General features: G+C 50.5%; 1 protein-coding gene across 1 annotated transcript in view; it reads left to right on the plus strand.

Moving 5' to 3' along the window:
- Positions 1-5,107: 5,107 nt before the first annotated feature.
- Positions 5,108-19,750, plus strand: part of LOC142311236 (uncharacterized) — a 23,827-nt gene continuing 9,184 nt past the window's right edge. The window contains exons 1-3 of the mRNA XM_075349456.1: positions 5,108-5,182; positions 7,273-8,336; positions 12,357-12,483. Coding sequence (XP_075205571.1) covers positions 7,293-8,336; positions 12,357-12,483 — 1,171 coding nt within the window. The 5' untranslated portion in view covers positions 5,108-5,182; positions 7,273-7,292. The remainder of the gene's footprint in view (positions 5,183-7,272; positions 8,337-12,356; positions 12,484-19,750) is intronic.

The following is a 19,750-nucleotide window of genomic DNA, read 5'->3' on the forward strand; positions in this document are numbered from 1 at the left end:
ACTATTAGCCGAACACACAGACGTGGGATTCAAGATCGAGATAACAGAACAGCCCAAGATTAATTATATAATTTAATCAGCCTAAAGCACACTAGAACTACAATATATACAATAGGGAATCTACAGAATATACATATGTCAGAGTACAGTTACAATCAAAGCATGGGTTACAAACAGGCATACACAGTTCCAGCAGTTACCTTGTTGCGTCTGGCCACAGGGGGGCGCTGTAGACCAGGTTTCCAGGAACTCCCTCACAGGTCTTTCCCAACCAGGCCCCCGAGCAGAAGAACACTGGAAAATGGCCGAAGTAGGGTTATCAACCTGGGCAGATCCAGGTCCCCTCCTACCTTAGTGACCTCACAGGGAAGCACTGCCACTCCCCCTGCATGGATCAGAATTATCCAGCAAAGGGGATATTGGCCATAACTTTGCCTGGGAGCGTCGTAGGCGGACGCCAATGCTCTCATTGTGACAGTTATGAATTTAGCTACAGAACGAGGGGACTCATGACCTGTCTGCCAGTTCCCCATTGGCTGATATCACGCCTGGGGCATTTCCCAATGTCCTGCTCCCATAAAAAGGGGGTGCCGGCATCGTCCACATGCGGAGACACCATTTTTATGGTTGCCATATTTATCGGAAATATGGCTTGCGAGATATGAACCATTTTTTACTGGAGTCGTTCTGTCTGCTAGTTCCATAGCCTTGCTAATGAGATACAACTCTTGTTACAGGGTGACGGCAGGGAGTCATCCTGTGTCCTTTGTCCTAAAGCCACCTAATTTCCATATCACAGGACATGGCCATGGAGTTTGTTGCTAAACCAGTTGTGTGAAGGAAAGGGGGGGTGACACCAGGAGAGGGCTTCCTGACATACTTGAATATCATGATTTATCGTCATATCTCCGGATTTACCTCACAGCTCCTCCCACACCTCTGATCACATAGCAGTCAGGTCCTACTTGGCTCCTCCCACACCCGAGACTGATCACATGACAGTCAGGTCCTACTTGGCTCCTCCCACACCCGTGACTGGTCACATGGCAGTCAGGTCCTACTTGGCTCCTCTCACACCCGTGACTGATCACATGGCAGTCAAGTCCTACTTGGCTCCTCCAACACCTCTGACTGATCACATGGCAGTCAGGTCCTACTTTGCTCCTCCCACACCCGAGACTGATCACATGACAGTCAGGTCCTACTTGGCTCATCCCACACCCGTGACTGATCACATGGCAGTCAGGTCCTAGTTGGCTCCTCCCACACCCATGACTGATCACATGACAGGTCCTTCTTGGGTCCTCCCACACCCGTGACTGATCACATGACAGGTCCTACTTGGCTCCTCCCACACCCATGACAGATCACATGGCAGTCAGTTCTTAGTTGGCTCCTCCCACACCTGAGACTGATCACATGGCAGTCAGGTCCTACTTGGCTCCTCCCACACCCATGACTGATCACATGACAGGTCCTACTTGGCTCCTCCCACACCCGTGACTGATCACATGACAGTCAGGTCCTACTTGGCTCCTCCCACACCCGTGACTGATCACATGGCAGTAAGGTCCTACTTGGCTCCTCCCACACCCGTCACTGATCACTTGGCAGTCAGGTCCTACTTGGCTCCTCCCACACCTCTGATCACATGGCAGTCAGTTCCTACTTGGCTCCTCCCACACCCGAGACTGATCACATGACAGTCAGGTCCTACTTGGCTCCTCCCACACCCGTGACTGGTCACATGGCAGTCAGGTCCTACTTGGCTCCTCTCACACCCGTGACTGATCACATGGCAGTCAGGTCCTACTTGGCTCCTCCCACACCCGAGACTGCTCACATGGCAGTCAGGTCCTACTTGGCTCCTCCCACACCCGTGACTGATCACATGACAGTCAGGTCCTACTTGGCTCCTCCCACACTCGTGATTGATCACATGGCAGTCAGGTCCTACTTGGCTCCTCTCACACCCGTGACTGGTCACATGGCAGTCAGGTCCTACTTGGCTCCTCTCACACCCGTGACTGATCACATGGCAGTCAGGTCCTACTTGGCTCCTCCCACACCTCTGACTGATCACATGGCAGTCAGGTCCAACTTGGCTCCTCCCACACCCGAGACTAATCACATGAGAGTCAGGTCCTACTTGGCTCCTCCCACACCCGTGACTGATCACATGGTAGTCAGGTCCTACTTGGCTCCTCCCACACCCGTGACTGGTCACATGGTAGTCAGGTCCTACTTGGCTCCTCTCACACCCGTGACTGGTCACATGGTAGTCAGGTCCTACTTGGCTCCTCCCACACCCGTGACTGATCACATGGCAGTCAGGTCCTACTTGGCTCCTCCCACACCTCTGACTGATCACATGGCAGTCAGGTCCTACTTGGCTCCTCCCACACCTCTGACTGATCACATGGCAGTCAGGTCCTACTTGGCTCCTCCCACACCCGTGACTGATCACATGGCAGTCAGGTCCTACTTGGCTCCTCCCACACCTCTGACTGATCACATGGCAGTCAGGTCCTACTTGGCTCCACCCACACCCGTGACTGATCACATGGCAGTCAGTTCCTACTTGGCTCCTCCCACACCCGTGACTGATCACATGGCAGTCAGGTCCTACTTGGCTCCTCCCACACCTGTGACTGATCACATGACAGTCAGGTCCTACTTGACTCCTCCCACACCTGTGACTGATCACATGGCAGTAAGGTCCTACTTAGCTCCTCCCACACCCGTCACTGATCACATGGCAGTGAGATCCTACTTGGCTCCTCCCACAACCGTGACTGACCACATGGCAGTCAGGTCCTACTTGGCTCCTCCCACACCTGTGACTGACCCCATGGCAGTCAGGTCCTACTTGGCTCCTCCCACACCCGTGACTGATTACATGGCAGTCAGGTCCTACTTGGCTCCTCCCACACCTCTGATCACATAGCAGTCAGGTCCTACTTGGCTCCTCCCACACCCGAGACTGATCACATGACAGTCAGGTCCTACTTGGCTCCTCCCACACCCGTGACTGGTCACATGGCAGTCAGGTCCTACTTGGCTCCTCTCACACCCGTGACTGATCACATGGCAGTCAAGTCCTACTTGGCTCCTCCAACACCTCTGACTGATCACATGGCAGTCAGGTCCTACTTGGCTCCTCCCACACCCGAGACTGATCACATGACAGTCAGGTCCTACTTGGCTCATCCCACACCCGTGACTGATCACATGGCAGTCAGGTCCTAGTTGGCTCCTCCCACACCCATGACTGATCACATGACAGGTCCTTCTTGGGTCCTCCCACACCCGTGACTGATCACATGACAGGTCCTACTTGGCTCCTCCCACACCCATGACAGATCACATGGCAGTCAGTTCTTAGTTGGCTCCTCCCACACCTGAGACTGATCACATGGCAGTCAGGTCCTACTTGGCTCCTCCCACACCCATGACTGATCACATGACAGGTCCTACTTGGCTCCTCCCACACCCGTGACTGATCACATGACAGTCAGGTCCTACTTGGCTCCTCCCACACCCGTGACTGATCACATGGCAGTAAGGTCCTACTTGGCTCCTCCTTACACCCGTCACTGATCACTTGGCAGTCAGGTCCTACTTGGCTCCTCCCACACCTCTGATCACATGGCAGTCAGTTCCTACTTGGCTCCTCCCACACCCGAGACTGATCACATGACAGTCAGGTCCTACTTGGCTCCTCCCACACCCGTGACTGGTCACATGGCAGTCAGGTCCTACTTGGCTCCTCTCACACCCGTGACTGATCACATGGCAGTCAGGTCCTACTTGGCTCCTCCCACACCCGAGACTGCTCACATGGCAGTCAGGTCCTACTTGGCTCCTCCCACACCCGTGACTGATCACATGACAGTCAGGTCCTACTTGGCTCCTCCCACACTCGTGATTGATCACATGGCAGTCAGGTCCTACTTGGCTCCTCTCACACCCGTGACTGGTCACATGGCAGTCAGGTCCTACTTGGCTCCTCTCACACCCGTGACTGATCACATGGCAGTCAGGTCCTACTTGGCTCCTCCCACACCTCTGACTGATCACATGGCAGTCAGGTCCAACTTGGCTCCTCCCACACCCGAGACTAATCACATGAGAGTCAGGTCCTACTTGGCTCCTCCCACACCCGTGACTGATCACATGGTAGTCAGGTCCTACTTGGCTCCTCCCACACCCGTGACTGGTCACATGGTAGTCAGGTCCTACTTGGCTCCTCTCACACCCGTGACTGGTCACATGGTAGTCAGGTCCTACTTGGCTCCTCCCACACCCGTGACTGATCACATGGCAGTCAGGTCCTACTTGGCTCCTCCCACACCTCTGACTGATCACATGGCAGTCAGGTCCTACTTGGCTCCTCCCACACCTCTGACTGATCACATGGCAGTCAGGTCCTACTTGGCTCCTCCCACACCCGTGACTGATCACATGGCAGTCAGGTCCTAGTTGGCTCCTCCCACACCCGTGACTGATCACATGGCAGTCAGGTCCTACTTGGCTCCTCCCACACCTCTGACTGATCACATGGCAGTCAGGTCCTACTTGGCTCCTCCCACACCCGTGACTGATCACATGGCAGTCAGGTCCTAGTTGGCTCCTCCCACACCCGTGACTGATCACATGGCAGTCAGGTCCTACTTGGCTCCTCCCACACCTCTGACTGATCACATGGCAGTCAGGTCCTACTTGGCTCCTCCCACACCCGTGACTGATCACATGGCAGTCAGGTCCTAGTTGGTTCCTCCCACACCCGTGACTGATCACATGGCAGTCAGGTCCTACTTGGCTCCTCCCACACCCGTGACTGATCACATGGCAGTCAGGTCCTACTTGGCTCCTCCCACACCTCTGACTGATCACATGGCAGTCAGGTCCTACTTGGCTCCTCCCACACCCGTGACTGATCACATGGCAGTCAGGTCCTAGTTGGTTCCTCCCACACCCGTGACTGATCACATGGCAGTCAGGTCCTACTTGGCTCCTCCCACACCTGAGACTGATCACATGGCAGAGTCAGATCTTGCTGACTCCTCCCTCCTATGGATGTGGCTGATCATGTGGTGGTGACGTCACGACAGGTCCTTGCAGCTCACTAGGTTGTGTGCTGCGGCTAGGAGGGTGTCGCAGTTGTCGGGACCGCGGAGAGGTGAGGCGCGCATACACTCTGGGGCCCCATGCTGGAGCCTGCAGGCACACCACGGCCGTGTACAGGAGGACGCGCATGTAGCAGGGGGATTGGCACACAACGGCACTGCCTATGCCAGCCTGACTGTAAGTGGTAGGAGGGGCAGTCACTGAGCTGTGAAGAAGTGATGGGCACAACAGTATACATAATGGGCACTGCACTGTATAATGTTATGTGGACTGTGCAGAAGAGTTCTCTACATCTAGGGACCGATCAGATACCCCCCCCCCCCCCCCCATGTACCAGACCTCCTGCCCCAGCATCCCTCTCTGCAGTGCTGAATGCTGGGCCCTGAGCATCAAAAATACAGCCTGTTACTATGGAAACAAGTAAGAAGTGAGCACTGCTAAGATTCAGCCGAGAAGGGTTTGTCAGTTTTCAATTTGTGAATCCATTCAGGGGAGGATTCCCAGGCGTCTTGTGCCTGAAGGAGATCGCCCAGAACTGGGCTCGTGTCCCCTGTAAGAACGTGAGCTTGTGGATCATCTGTTATTATCTCCTCCCAAAACGCCAAATTTAGCACACCCCTCACATTTCTGTAAATATTTTCTATTTTTTATAGGACACCACTGACGATCTGACACTTTGATACAATATAGAGTACTCAGGGTACAGCTTGTATAACAGGGTAAATTTGGTGCCTTCTAAGTAACTCAACACAGAGCCATTAAAGGGGTTGTCCACTACTTGGACAACCCCTTCTCATTCCCCTTGTTCTCCCCCTTAAAAATAAATAACCAATACTCACGTCTGGTTCGGTCGTGGTTCCAGCGGTATCTGAAGTCACGTTCCAGGGGACCATGTGACATTGTTATGACACGCGAGCCCCGCGACCAATCAATGTGCAGTGCCCATAAACGCTCTCTTTTTTTTTTAAACCACAGTCTTGGCATGTCCTGGATTGCGTCTGTAACACTGCAGCAGGATTTAATGCTTATGGCTAGTTTCACACTTGCATTGAACGGCATCCGTTGCATTGCGTTGTGTGACGGATGCAATGGATGCGTTGCATATAATAGCGCAACGGATCATACAAAACAACGGAAAGCTTTTTTTTTTTTTTCCTTCTTTACAGTTTTACCGGCAGCAGACTATTGTGAACGATCAGCTGATCGCTCTCACATGCCGGCGGCCGGGCGCTCAGCTGATAGCTCTCACATGCCGGCGGCCGGGCGCTCAGCTGATAGCTCTCACATGCCGGCGGCCGGGCGATCAGCTGATAGCTCTCACATGCCGGCGGCCGGGCGCTCAGCTGATAGCTCTCACATGCCGGCGGCCGGACGCTCAGCTGATAGCTCTCACATGCCGGGGGCCGGGCGCTCAGCTGATAGCTCTCACATGCCGGCGGCCGGGCGCTCAGCTGATAGCTCTCACATGCCGGGGGCCGGGCGCTCAGCTGATAGCTCTCACATGCCGGCGGCCGGGCGCTCAGCTGATAGCTCTCACATGCCGGCGGCCGGGCGCTCAGCTGATAGCTCTCACATGCCGGCGGCCGGGCGCTCAGCTGATAGCTCTCACATGCCGGCGGCCGGGCGCTCAGCTGATAGCTCTCACATGCCGGCGGCCGGGCGCTCAGCTGATAGCTCTCACATGCCGGCGGCCGGGCGCTCAGCTGATAGCTCTCACATGCCGGCGGCCGGGCGCTCAGCTGAGCGCTCTCACATGCCGGGCGCTCAGCTGAGCGCTCTCACATGCCGGCGGCCGGGCGCTCAGCTGAACGTTCGGCCACCGAGAAACAAAATAAAGTTTGTGATTTTAAAAAAAAAATTAAAAAAATGAGCATGCGCAGTGAAAAATAAAGGATTCCACCGCTCAAAAAAAGCTACATGCTGCATTCCTTCCGCCCAACGCAGCGTCAAAATAACGACGCTGCGTTGTCCAGCGGATGCAACGCTGACACTTGCGTTACAGTGTGTCGTCCATACAAGTCTATGGAGAATAGCACAGTGCGTTAACGGACTGCGCTATTCTCCATAGTGACGGACTGCGCTGAACGCAAGTGTGAAAGTACCCTAACTGTCTGACCCTGAACATGTCTTCTTTTTTTTCAGAAAATAATCTTTTATGCGCCATGGAAAAACCGGGTGAAAATCAGTCTTCTGGATCGCAGAGCAATGCAGACTTGGTGAAAGGGGCACAGGCGCCCAATAATGAGCTGCCTGTGGTGCCGGGTGCTGGGCAGCAGCCGTCTATCTTACAGCTTGCTGGTCTTCCATCTTACCTGATCCTGGCTGCAGGGCAACCGGTCACTGCATTACGTGGAGCAGGGCTTAATGTAGTACCGCTTGGAAATAATCTATCCATACTTCAAACCAATGGTCTCCACATGCCTATTATTCCAGTTGGCGCTAAGCCTGCCACAAGCCAAGCCGGGGTCCTGCAACCTCAGTTATTTCAGCTAGGCACAGTTCAGCCATCTGCAGTCCAAGTTGGCAATGCTGTCCAGCCCATTGGATTTAATCCACAACTTTACCAGCTCGGTGGACTACAGACACAGCCAAGTGTGCTCCAGCCATCCACAGTCCAGACGGGTTCTTCAGGTCAGTCCATTGGACTACAGCCAAACACATTCCAGTCTACTGATCACCAAACACAGCCATCAGTCTTAAGTGATGTCCTAAGTCATGGAGTCCCTCCCGTATCCTATGAATTAACTACACAAACCACTGCAGTTAATCTCTGGGCTAGTCAGGACGCTAGAAAAAAGGCAGGAAAATTTAAGCTTGAAGTAATTAAATATGCAGATGTGTCATGTAGTGCCTACAGTATTCCAAAAGTGAAACATACCTCCACCAATACTGTACAAATCAACAAGAATATTGGAACTCAGGCAGACATTTCCTTGCAACAGAAGAGCCAAGGTGTCCAGTGTCCCGAAGGAGGCAATTTAGATCTCGTAACCTTCCGCATGTTCAAGGAAAGTTCCACCCAAGCGGAGCAGATGAGCAGCCAAGCGACTATTCAAGACAGTGATCCAGCTAAAAGGAGTGCCATGTTTGTACAAGATATGGGGCCAATGGGAAATACGTTACCTGCTTATGAAGCTTGGAAAGCTGATGAGTTATTTCTCCAGGACCTTCAGAGAATACAGAGCTACAGAAAGATGTATAAACCTGTAAGTGTTTAATATGATCTTCTTGATGAAAAATGAATTTTATTGTATTGACATCTGAAATCGGACATAGAGGTAAAATAATTCAATGGTTACCTTATTGTGGCGGGAGGTTGTATAGATCCTCACGGCACAGTGTGGGGTTGTGTAGATCCTCACGGCACAGCGGGGGGGTTTGTGTAGATCCTCTCGTCACAGCGGGGGGTGGGGGGGTTGTGTAGATCCTCTTGTCACAGCGGGGGAATTTGTGTAGATCCTCATAGCACAGCTGGGGGGTTTGTGTAGATCCTCACGGCACAGCGGGGGGGTTGTGTAGATTCTCACGGCACAGCAGGGGGGTTTGTGTAGATTCTCACGGCACAATGGGAGGGGTTGTGTAGGTTGTCACGGCACAGTGGGGGGGGGGGTTGTGTAGGTTGTCACGGCACAGTGGGGGGGGGTTGTGTAGGTTCTCACGGCACAGCGGGGGGGAGGTTGTGTAGGTGCTCACGGCATAGCGGGGGGGCTGTGTAGGTTCTCACGGCACAGCGGGGGGGAGGTTGTGTAGGTGCTCACGGCATAGCGGGGGGGCTGTGTAGGTTTTCACGGCACAGCGGGGGGGGGGGGGTGGGGGTTGTGTAAGTTTTCACGGCACAGCGGGGGGGTTGTGTAGGTTTTCACAGCCAAGCAGGATAGGTTGTGTAGGTTCTCACGGCCTATATACGTCCCAGTTCGCCCCCCCCCCCAATTACTGCCGTGGGAGGCAAGTCCCTGGTAATCCCTGCACAAGTCTACTGATCTGATCAGCAGACATGTGTGGATCAAAGATCCACCCACACCTGTTAATCCCTTAGATCGCGCTGTCAAACTCTGACAGCGCAATCTAACGCTCTCCAATGGGGATTGTGCTGTTCTTTGTCACCATAGGCGGCCCTCGTGATGCGATCATGGGGCGCCAACGTGTTCTCATGTCGGCGTGGGGTCAGATGATAACTCCCGTTGCTGTGATGACTTGCTTCCCGTGAATGCCGGCGCTCTCAGGAACACAGCATTTCTGTACATCATATCTGTATTTTTATTTGTATGTCAGATCAGGAGAAGCGATCAGACAGTGCAGGTATAAAGTGCCCTAGGGGGAATAGTAAAATCGGTTAAAAAAAAAAAAAAAAAGACACAAAGTTCAAATCACCTCCCTTTTACCCCATTCAAAATAAAGCAATAAAAAGACAAAAAAAAAAACAGATATTTGGTAAAGCCGTGTTCATAAATGTCCAATTTATCCAAATATAAATTCAGTTAGTCTGATTTGGTACACGGCATTGGCGAGACAAACGCCAAAATTTCTTTTTTTGGTCACTGCAACATTGTAATAAAATGTAATAACAGGCGATCAAAACATCGCATCTACCCAAAAATGGTATAATTAAAACTGTCAGCTCAGGACACATAAATAAGCAGTCACTAAAGGCCCTGTTACACGCAACGAAATACCTAACGATATATCGCCGGGGGCACGGATTCCGTGACGCACATGCGGCATCGTTAGCGACGTCGTAGCGTGTGACCCCAATGAGTGAGCGTTAACGATGGAAAATACCAAATCGTCCATCGTTGACACGTCGTTCCTTTTCAAAAAATCATTGATTGTTGGGGACGCAGGTTGTTAGACGTTCCCGAGGCAGCACACATCGCTACGTGTGACACCTCGGGAACGATGACCTGCAGCTTACCTGCGGCCGCCGGCAATGCGGAAGGAAGGAGGTGGGCGGGATGTTACTGCCGCTCATCTCCGCCCCTCCACTTCTATTGGGCGGCCGCTTAGTGACGCCGCTGTGACGCCGCACGAACCGCCCCCTTAGAAAGAAGGCGGTTCTCCGGTATTAGCGACGTCGCTAGACAGGTAAATATGTGTGACAGGGACTAACGATATTGTGCGCCACGGGCACACAATCTGATTGGTACACAGCGTTGGCGAGACAAAAATTCCAAACGCCAAAATTACTTTTTTTGGTCACTACAACATTGCATTAAAATGCAATAACAGGTGATCAAGACATCACATCTACCCACAAATGGTATAATTAAAAACGTCAGCTCAAGACGCAAAATAAGCCGTCACTGAGCCCCAGATCCCATACAATAAGAATGCTGCGGGTCTTGCAAAATGGTAAAAAAACGCCATTCTTTTTTTTTTTTTTTGGACAAACTCCTGAATTTTTTTCTCACCACTTACATAAAAGTAAACATACACATGTTTGGTGTCTATGAACTCGCACCGACCTGATCCATCACAACAAAACATCGGGTTTACCATATAGTGAACACGGAATAAAATATCCCAAAAAACATCATCCAATTGCATTTTTTTTTTCCAATTTCACCGCACTTGGATTTTTTTTCCTGTTTTCCAGTACAATATGGGGCAGAGTGAATTGAGTCGTTCAAAAGTACAACTTGTTCCGCAAAAAACAAGCCTCATACGGCTATATTGGTGGAAAACTAAACAGTTATGGCATAGGGTTAATGTTTCACAAGCAGCCCCTTTCCGTAATCTTTCTTTGCTGGTTGAGGGCTCTTTGGTGTCCAAAAAGCAGCCGTGATCACCAGAAGCAGAAATGAGGTGTGCGCCTTTTACTGACTGTCAGGTCGTTAGTTGATATGAGCCGGAGACAGAAATGGTCAGGGGCTGGCGTACGTTCCTGTCGTAATTACCCCGTGTGTGGCGCAGATTGTGCTGAAGCTGTCGGGTACATTTGGCCATGCCCTGTTCGTGCCAAGCTCTGCCCCATTTTAATGAAGATTACAAAGTTGCCCAGGCCTGGCATAGAAATGGCAAAAATCACAAAAAGTGTGTGCGTCTGTGAGTTGCACGCAAATTTTGTTACACAAATGGCGAAAAGAGCTTGATAAATTGGGGCCTTCGTGTTCAGTACACTTAGGACAATGACAGAGCGGCCATTCTTGTCAGATCTGTCAGAAGCTTCTGCCGTCTTTGCTTTTTATGCTTGTTTTTATACTTGTGCTTTTAACACTCCAGTTTTTTATTTTTTATTTTTCTTGTCTTATTTTTTATTTTTACATTCCTTTTTTATTTTGCTTGATGGAAAATGTAAATAACCATAGGCAATGCGTGTCCTATTTTTTTTTTATTTTTTATATATTTTATGACCAAAAATGACCGCTGAAAACATTTTAAATTGTGCACCTCTTTCCAAAGAAATCAATTTTTATATTGAACATATTTTTTTTTTTTTTTTTTTTTTTTATTATAGGGATGGGCCTAAAAATGGTCATTTAGACTGGCAGTGATTAGAGCTGGTATATTACCCCCAGTCTCCTAGCACTCTCCAGCAATCACATGACCACTAGGTCTGGAGGAGGAAGCGCTGTCTTCCTAATCTATATACACCAATACAGGGTACACAGAGGCCAGGGAGGTAAGCCATGTCTATATTCTCTCTGGTTGTATCTGACATTAGCTTTCCTCCCCCACAGCTGCCGGATCTAGCGCAAGCTGCTTACTCTGCATTGACGTTTTCCAATGTTAGTGCGGAGATGAGCGTGGACTGTCCTGCCATTCATAGTGTATGGGCAGTCCAAAAGTAGTTATTAAAGGGATTGTCTGTTTAAAACAATTTATCACCTATCTGTACTTGCTGATTGGCAGAGGTCCATCCACTAGGATCTGCATCGATCTGCATATCAGGGAGTTTTCCCCCCCTTATGGAGAAGTGTTATCCTTCTTTCAAAATGGAGCTGAGATCAGATGCCTGAGCGCCACTTCATTTATACTTTATGGGGCCGCTGGAAAAAGTTGAGCCCTGTAGGGAATGATTGGATTAACACCATCTATCAATTATTATGGGTCCCCGCAGTCAGAGGTGATCACTTATTTTCACCCACTGACCCTGGGTTGCCATGTTGTAATGGGGAATCACAATCCACTTTCCCTATATTTGTCGCTACTGTAAATCGGGAAATCAAAACCACTTCTTTTTGTGTGTAGTGGAACCTAAAATGAGCAGAAGTCTTCTTTTCTTTTAGGGTCAGATTAAATTTGACGATGTCGCCATCTACTTCTCCAAGGATGAGTGGGAATGTTTGACAGAAGAAGACAAAGACCTTTACATGGAGATGATGGTGAAGAATTACCGCACCCTTCACTCTCTGGGTAAGAAATGTCCTGTCGGTAGGTATTCACCCCTTCTAAGGGCTCATACAGACGTCCATGGATCAATCCGTGCATTGTGGTTTGTGATCGGCCCGAGATACACGGTTGTGTCCCTAACACAGATGCTCGTTGTCTAAGTCTCTTACATTAGGGATTAATAAAAGGGTTTGTATTGTTTACATCCTGTCACCTCCGAATAGGGGCTGTTTTTGACATTAAGGACCGCAGGAACCTACAAATTGAGAGGTCCATACATTTGTTTTTTATCCTGCCTAAGTTTACTGTAGATTTGTGACTTGCCGGCAGCTCCAGGGTTTAACCCTTTTACTACATGTGGGTGTATAAAGTGAGCTCACTCCATACAGCTAGGACCTCGCTACTCACAGCTCCCATCCGTGATTGTTAACCTGTTAAATCCTGCTGTCAAGCTCTCATAGCGAGATTTAACTCGCGCTGGGATGTGGGTGCACAGTTTTAAGCTCCCATTGGTGTGCTCGTGACATGAGCGCAGGTCGCCAATGAGTTGTTATGATAGCAGGGGGTCTGCTGAAGACCTCCATGCTTGTCATAGTAGCGCTCCTTTGAAAGCCTGCCTGTGGCTAGGCTTCAAAGGAGGCTATTCCTATTAGGGTATGCTCTCACTAGCATATAACTTGGACAAGTGAAATGCGAGGAAAAATGGGATTGCACTCAGACCCATATTATTCAATGAGGCAGTGTAGATTTGCATATTTTTTCACTCACCTATTCAAGTCTATGGTTGCAAGAAAAAACTGGACGTCACACTAACCATCCTAGTGGCATTGTTTTGTTTTTTTTTACAGATACATTGCCATTTTGTAGCGTAGGACAGTATCCCCGATCCAACCTCGCCTATAAACCCCCTTAGAGTGTGCTGTCAAACTGTGATAGCGCAAACTAAAGCTCTCCGTGGGGGATCATGCTGATACCCACCGCCATTGGGTTGGCATGGCAGTGTGGGGTCAGATGATCACCCCTCTCGCTGACTTATTTCCTGTGAATGCCGGCAGAGCGCAGACACTCACAGTAACACAGCATGTCTGCTGCTCAGAGGGATACTAAAGCATTGCTTTGATCAGGAGAAGCGATCAGACTGTGTAATGATAAAGTCTCCTAAGGGACTAGTAAATCAATAAACAATGTAAAACTAAAAGTTGAAAAAAATATGAAAACTTAAACGTTCAAATCACCCCCTTTTCCCTCATTGAAAATAAAATAATAATAATAATAATAATAATAAAACACACATATTTGGTATCACTGAGGTCAGGAATGCCAGATCTATCAAAGTATATAATCAGTTCATCTGATGGGTACACGGCAAAAATCAAACGCTGAAATTATTTCTTTATTGATGGCTGCAACATTGCATTAAAATGCAAAAACAGGCGATCAAAAGATTGTATGTACGCAAAAGTGAAATAATTAAAAATGTCAGCTCAAAACGATGCAAAATATAAGCCGTCACCGGTCCCCAGATTCCGAAAAATGAGAACGCTATGAGCTTCAGAGAAAGGTGACAAAAGCGCTATTCTTCTTTTTTTTTTTTCCTACAAACTTTTGAATTTGTTTTCACCACTTAGATAACAGTAAAACAATACACGTTTGGTATCTACAAACTCATTCTGACCTGGAGAATCATAGCTCCAGGTCAGTTTTTCAAAACAGTTAACACGGTAAAAACAACAAAAAAAAAACAATCATGTATTGCACTCTTTTGCAATTTTACCACACTTGCAATTTTTCTTTGTCGCTCCATTGGGAGACCCAGACAATTGGGTGTATAGCTATTGCCTCCGGAGGCCACACAAAGTATTACACTCAAAAGTGTAAGGCCCCTCCCCTTCTGGCTATACACCCCCAGTGGGATCACTGGCTCATCAGTTTTCATGCTTTGTGCAAGGAGGTCAGACATCCACACATAGCTCCACTGTTTAGTCAGCAGCAGCTGCTGACTATGTCGGATGGAAGAAAAGAGGGCCCATACTAGGGCCCCCAGCATGCTCCCTTCTCACCCCACTTTATGTCGGAGGTGTTTGTTAAGGTTGAGGTACCCATTGCGGGTACGGAGGCTGGAGCCCACATGCTGATTCCTTCCCCATCCCTGTTACAGGGCTCTGGGCGAAGTGGGATTTTAACGGTCTCCAGGCACTGAGACCGTGCTCCATCTGCAGCCCCTGGAGAAGACGCTGGATATGGAGCGGAGTACATCAGGGACATGGCCCTGCTTCCTCAAGGTACTCTGTGTCCCCGTGCATTTCGCACGCACACCGCAGCATTGCTGGGTGTGTTAGTGCGCCGGGGACATCAGCGCTGCTGCGCTTGTGCCATTGTCTCACTTCAGCTTAGCTGAGTGGGCAGACTTATGTAGAACGGTCGCGCCGGCCGCTGGGACTGCGACGCGGCTGGGACTTGTGGTGCGCCGGGGACTTCCGCGCTGGCCGCGCTTTTACGGCGGCCGCGCTTATAAATCGAGTCCCCGGCTTTTGCGGCCTAGTTCGTTCGTTAACGCCCACAGGCCTGCCAGTCAGGGTAGGGGCGTGACGCTGCACATCACGGCAGCCCGGAGAGCTGGAGTATGTTTTGCATACTCCACCCCTCTCACTGTGTGCACTGTGAAACCGGATTCCCGCACTTTCTCAAGCACGCCCTCGGCTTCCTTCTCTAACACAGGACGCCGGCAGCCATTATTGTCAGTTCTTTCTATAGCGATAAAACAGACAAGTGTGGGAACACCCTGACAGGGATTCTGAGGTTCACACAATCGCTGTGAGCAGGCGTTAATCAGCACTTGTGGTGCTAACCCCACTAGTGCCGAAGTGCATTGAGATATATGCTTCTACGCTATGCATTGCACTGTTTTGGTCGTACTTTTGTATATATCCTCCTTATTGTGCGGAGGAGATTACAGCATACTGTCTGTGGAAAACAGAGGTGCAGAAGCACATGTTTTCCATGCAGCCGGTACAGCAGGTACGGCTATATGGCCGGCAGGTTACATACACCCCCATTGTATGCAACTCAGCCGGAGTCTCTGCTAATGATCCAGAGGCTGGGGATGAAGTCTGCAGTGTTTACTGACAGATTTTCTGAGACTATGGCTGTGATACTAGAAGCCTTGCAGTCCAGACAAGTCTCTCACACCATGAGCACTGTTGAATCATTGATCCATGGTCCCCCTCAGTGTGAACAATTACAGCTCCGGGGGGGTCACGTGCATCCCAGAGTCACGGCTCTGACACGGACGACAGTCCCAGACAGCCTAAGCGGGCTCGCTGAGCGGCCCTCAGTTTCATCGCACTGGTCAGGGTCCCGCAGGTGGACTCTCTGGGTGCTGAAGCGGAGATAGCTGCTCAGGAGTCTTATCCTGAGACCGCTCTCAATCTCGGTACACCTGATAGGGACGCCATAGTGTATTATCTTATAGCGTCCATCAATAGAATGTTGGTCATTTCTCCCTCAGCTCCTCCTGTGAAGGAGCCAGCTGTACGGCAGGAGAAATTCTATTTCAGGTATCCCAAGCGTAAATTAGGTATTTTTCTGGACCACTCTGCCTTCAGAGAGATAGTCCAAAAACACCACGCTTATCCAGATAAGCGCTTCTCCAAGCGGCTTAAGATACACGTTATCCCTGCCCCTGACGTGGTCAAGGGCTGGACCCAGTGTCCCAAGGGACATCCTCCACTCTCCAGGCTTGTGGCTAGATCCATAATTGCAGTGGAAGATGGGGTTCCACTTACAGATGCCGCTGACAGACAGATGGATCTCTGGTCGAAATCCACCTATGAGGCTGTAGGCGCGCCGTTGGCTCCAGCATTCGCAGCCATAGAGGCACTCCAAGCCATTTCAGCTTGTCTTACACAGATGGACACAGTCACACGTACATCTGTACCGCAGGTGGCATCCTTAACCTCTCAAATGTTTGCATTTGCGTCTTACGCGATTACGCCTGTCCTACACTCTACGAGCCGTACGACAGAGGCGTCCGCTCACTCCGTGTTTTTACGCAGACCCTGGTCGTTAAGTGAATGGAAGGCAGATTTTGCTTCCAAAAAAGTACTTAACCAGTTGTTTTTTTCTGCGGAACGACTGTTTGGTGGGCGTTTGGATGAAATCATTAAACACTCCAAGGGTAAAGATTCATCCTTACCTCAGCCCAGACAAACAAACCCCAACAGAGCAGGGGTCCCCTCGTCCAAAAGGACTCAAAAAGATCAGAGGAGCTCAGATTCGTGGCGGGCTCAGTCACGCCCAAAACAGACAGTCTGAAAACCCGCTTCCAAGGCGGCTTCCTCAGGACTTGCAGCCTCCTCTCTTCGCATCCGCGCTCGGTAGCAGGCTCTCCCGCCTTGGCGATATTTAACTGCCATAGGTCAATGGCCGTTGGGGGAGAGACATTCTGTCTCACGGGTACAGGATAGAGTTTAGTTCGTCCTCCAACTCGATTCTTCAGAACTTCTCCACCTCCCGGCCGAGCCGTTGCGCTTCTGCAAACGATGGGCACTTTATAGGCAGAAGGAGTGGTGACTACGTTTCTCTTCAGGACCAAGGTCACGGTTTTTGCCCCAATTTATTTCGGGTGCCAAAAAAGGACGGGTCGTTCCGTCCCGTTCTGGATCTAAAACGGCTCAACAAGCTCGTGAGCACCAGGCGGTTCTGGATGGAATACTCCGCTCCGTCATCGCCTCAATGTCCCAAGGAGGTTTCCTAGCATCAATAGACAGGATGCTTATCTCCACGTGCCGATTGATCCAGAGCACCAGCGTTTCTGCGCTTCGTTATAGGAAACGAACACCTTCTGTTCGTAACTCTTCCTTCCTGCTGGCGACAGCCCCACGGGTCTTCGCCAAGTTCATGGCAGCAGTAGTGACAGTTCTGCACTCTCAAGGTCACTCTGTGATCCCGTATTTGGACGATTTCCTGGTCAAGGCACCCTCTTAGGGAACACTGCCCGTATGTTGCGCTGGAGACTCTCCAGAGTTTTGGGTGGATCATCAACTTTCAATGTCAGATCCGACCCTGACCCAATCGCTACCATATCTAGGCATGGAGTTTCATACTCTCTCAGCGATAGTGAAGCTTACGCTAAATCAACAGCGTTCACTACAGACAAGGCTACAATCTCTCCTTTAAGGACCAGTCGCACACATTGAGACGCCTCATGTACTTCCCAAGGTCCTTCCTACTCCCATCCTGGGTGGTAGTTACGACAGACGTGAGTCTATCAGGGTGGGGAGCAGTTTTTCTCCACCACAGGGCTCAAGGTACTTGGACTCAGAAATAATCCAACCTTCAGATCAATGTTCTGGAAAACAGAGCAGTGTATCTTGCTCGACTAGCCTTCCAGCAGTGGCTGGAAAGCAAGCAAATCCGAATTCAATCGGACAACTCCACAGCGGTGGCATACATTTACCACCAAGGAAGAACACGCAGCCGGCAAGCCTTCCAGGAAATCCGGCAGATTCTGACGTGGGTGGAAGGCACGGCATTCACCGTATCCTCAGTTCACATCCCAGGGGAAGACTGGGAAGCAGACTTCCTCAGTCACCAGGGTATGGACGCAGGCGTATGGTCTCCTCAAGATCTGTCGCCGCTGACAGATGCCGGACGTCGACCTAATGGCGTCACGGCACAACAACATCGTCCCGGCTTCATGGCACGGTCTCACAATCTTCGATCTCTGGCGGCGAACGCCTTAGTTCAGCATTGGTCGCAGTTCTAGCTACCTTATGGGTCACGCCGCTGGCATTGTTGCCCAGAGTGCTGCGCAAGTTCAGGCCCGACTGCCGCCGCGCCATCCTCGTCGCTCCATTGGCCGAGGATGACGTGGTACTCGAATCGGTGGTACCTCACGGTGGGCCAACCGGAGGCACTACCAGACCGATCAGACTTGCTGTCTCAAGGGCCATTTTTCCATTTTTCCAGTTGAATTCTGCGACCCTCAACCTGACGGTGTGGCATTGAGTCCTGGAGCCTTGCGTCTTCAGGATTATCTCAGGACGTGGTTGCCACCATGGGACAGACTAGGATACCAACGTCCGCCAAGATTGACCACAGGATGTGGAAGATATTCTTATCTGGGTACTCGGCTCAAGGGGTTTCTCCCAAGCCGGTTCCATCGTCTATGTTTCCTTCCTTCCTGCAATCTAGGTTGGAAAATGGGTTGACGCTCAGCTCCCTCTCGGGACAAGTCTCAGCGCTATCTGTATTTTTTCAGAAACGCCTAGCACGACTTCCGCAGGTACGCACGTTCCTGCAGGGAGTTTGTCTTCTCAGCACTCCGTACCAGCGGCCGTTAGAGCCCTGGGATCTGAACAAGGTTCTAATTGCTCTTAAGAAGCCGCCTTTCGAGCCTAGGAAAGATTTTCCCTTTCCCACCTTTCACCGGAAGTGGCCTCTCTAGTACGGTCACGGCTCTTAGGAGAAGTTTTCGAGCTAGTAACGCTCTCATACAAATCTTACTTCCTGGTCCTTTACCAGGACAAGGTAGTTCTGCGCCCGATTCCGGGATTTCTCCATAAGGTGGTATCCCACTCTCATCTCAATCAAGATATCACCTCACCTTCTTTGTGTCCTCATCCAGTCCACCAACTTCAGAAAGATTTGCAGCCGTTGGATCTGGTGAGAGCACTCAGGTTCTACACGGATGCACTCTTTGTCCTTGTCGCTGGTCGGCGTAAAGAGTCGCAAGCTTCCAGATCCACCCTGGCTCGGAGGATCGAGGAACCAATTCTTGAAACCTACAGTTCTACTGGGCTTCCGGTTCCTTCAGGGCTGAAGGCCCATTCTACCAGAGCCGTGGGTGCGTCCTGGGCATTACGGCACCAGGCTACGGCTCAGCAGGTGTGTCAGGCACCCACCTGGTCGAGTCTACTTACTTTTACCAGGCATTATCAGATGCATACCTACGCTTCGGCAGACGCCAGCCTAGGTAGATAAGTCATTCAGGCGGCGGTTGGCCACCTGTAGGAGAGGGCCGTTTGACGGCTCTATCATGAGGTATTCTTTTACCCACCCAGGGATTGCTTTTGGACATCCCAATTGTCTGGGTCTCCCAATGGAGCGACAAAGAAGAAGGGAATTTTGTTTACTTACCGTAAATTCCTTTTCTTCTAGCTCCAATTGGGAGACCCAGCACCCGCCCTGTTTTCTCGGGGGTTTTTTCGTTTTTTTCGGGTACACATGTTGTTAATGTGGAATGGTTTCAGTTCTCCGATGTTCCTCGGATTGAATTGGTCCTTAAACC

The sequence above is a fragment of the Anomaloglossus baeobatrachus genome, chromosome 5 (assembly GCF_048569485.1).
Source record: "Anomaloglossus baeobatrachus isolate aAnoBae1 chromosome 5, aAnoBae1.hap1, whole genome shotgun sequence".
Taxonomy (NCBI): Eukaryota; Metazoa; Chordata; class Amphibia; order Anura; family Aromobatidae; genus Anomaloglossus; species Anomaloglossus baeobatrachus.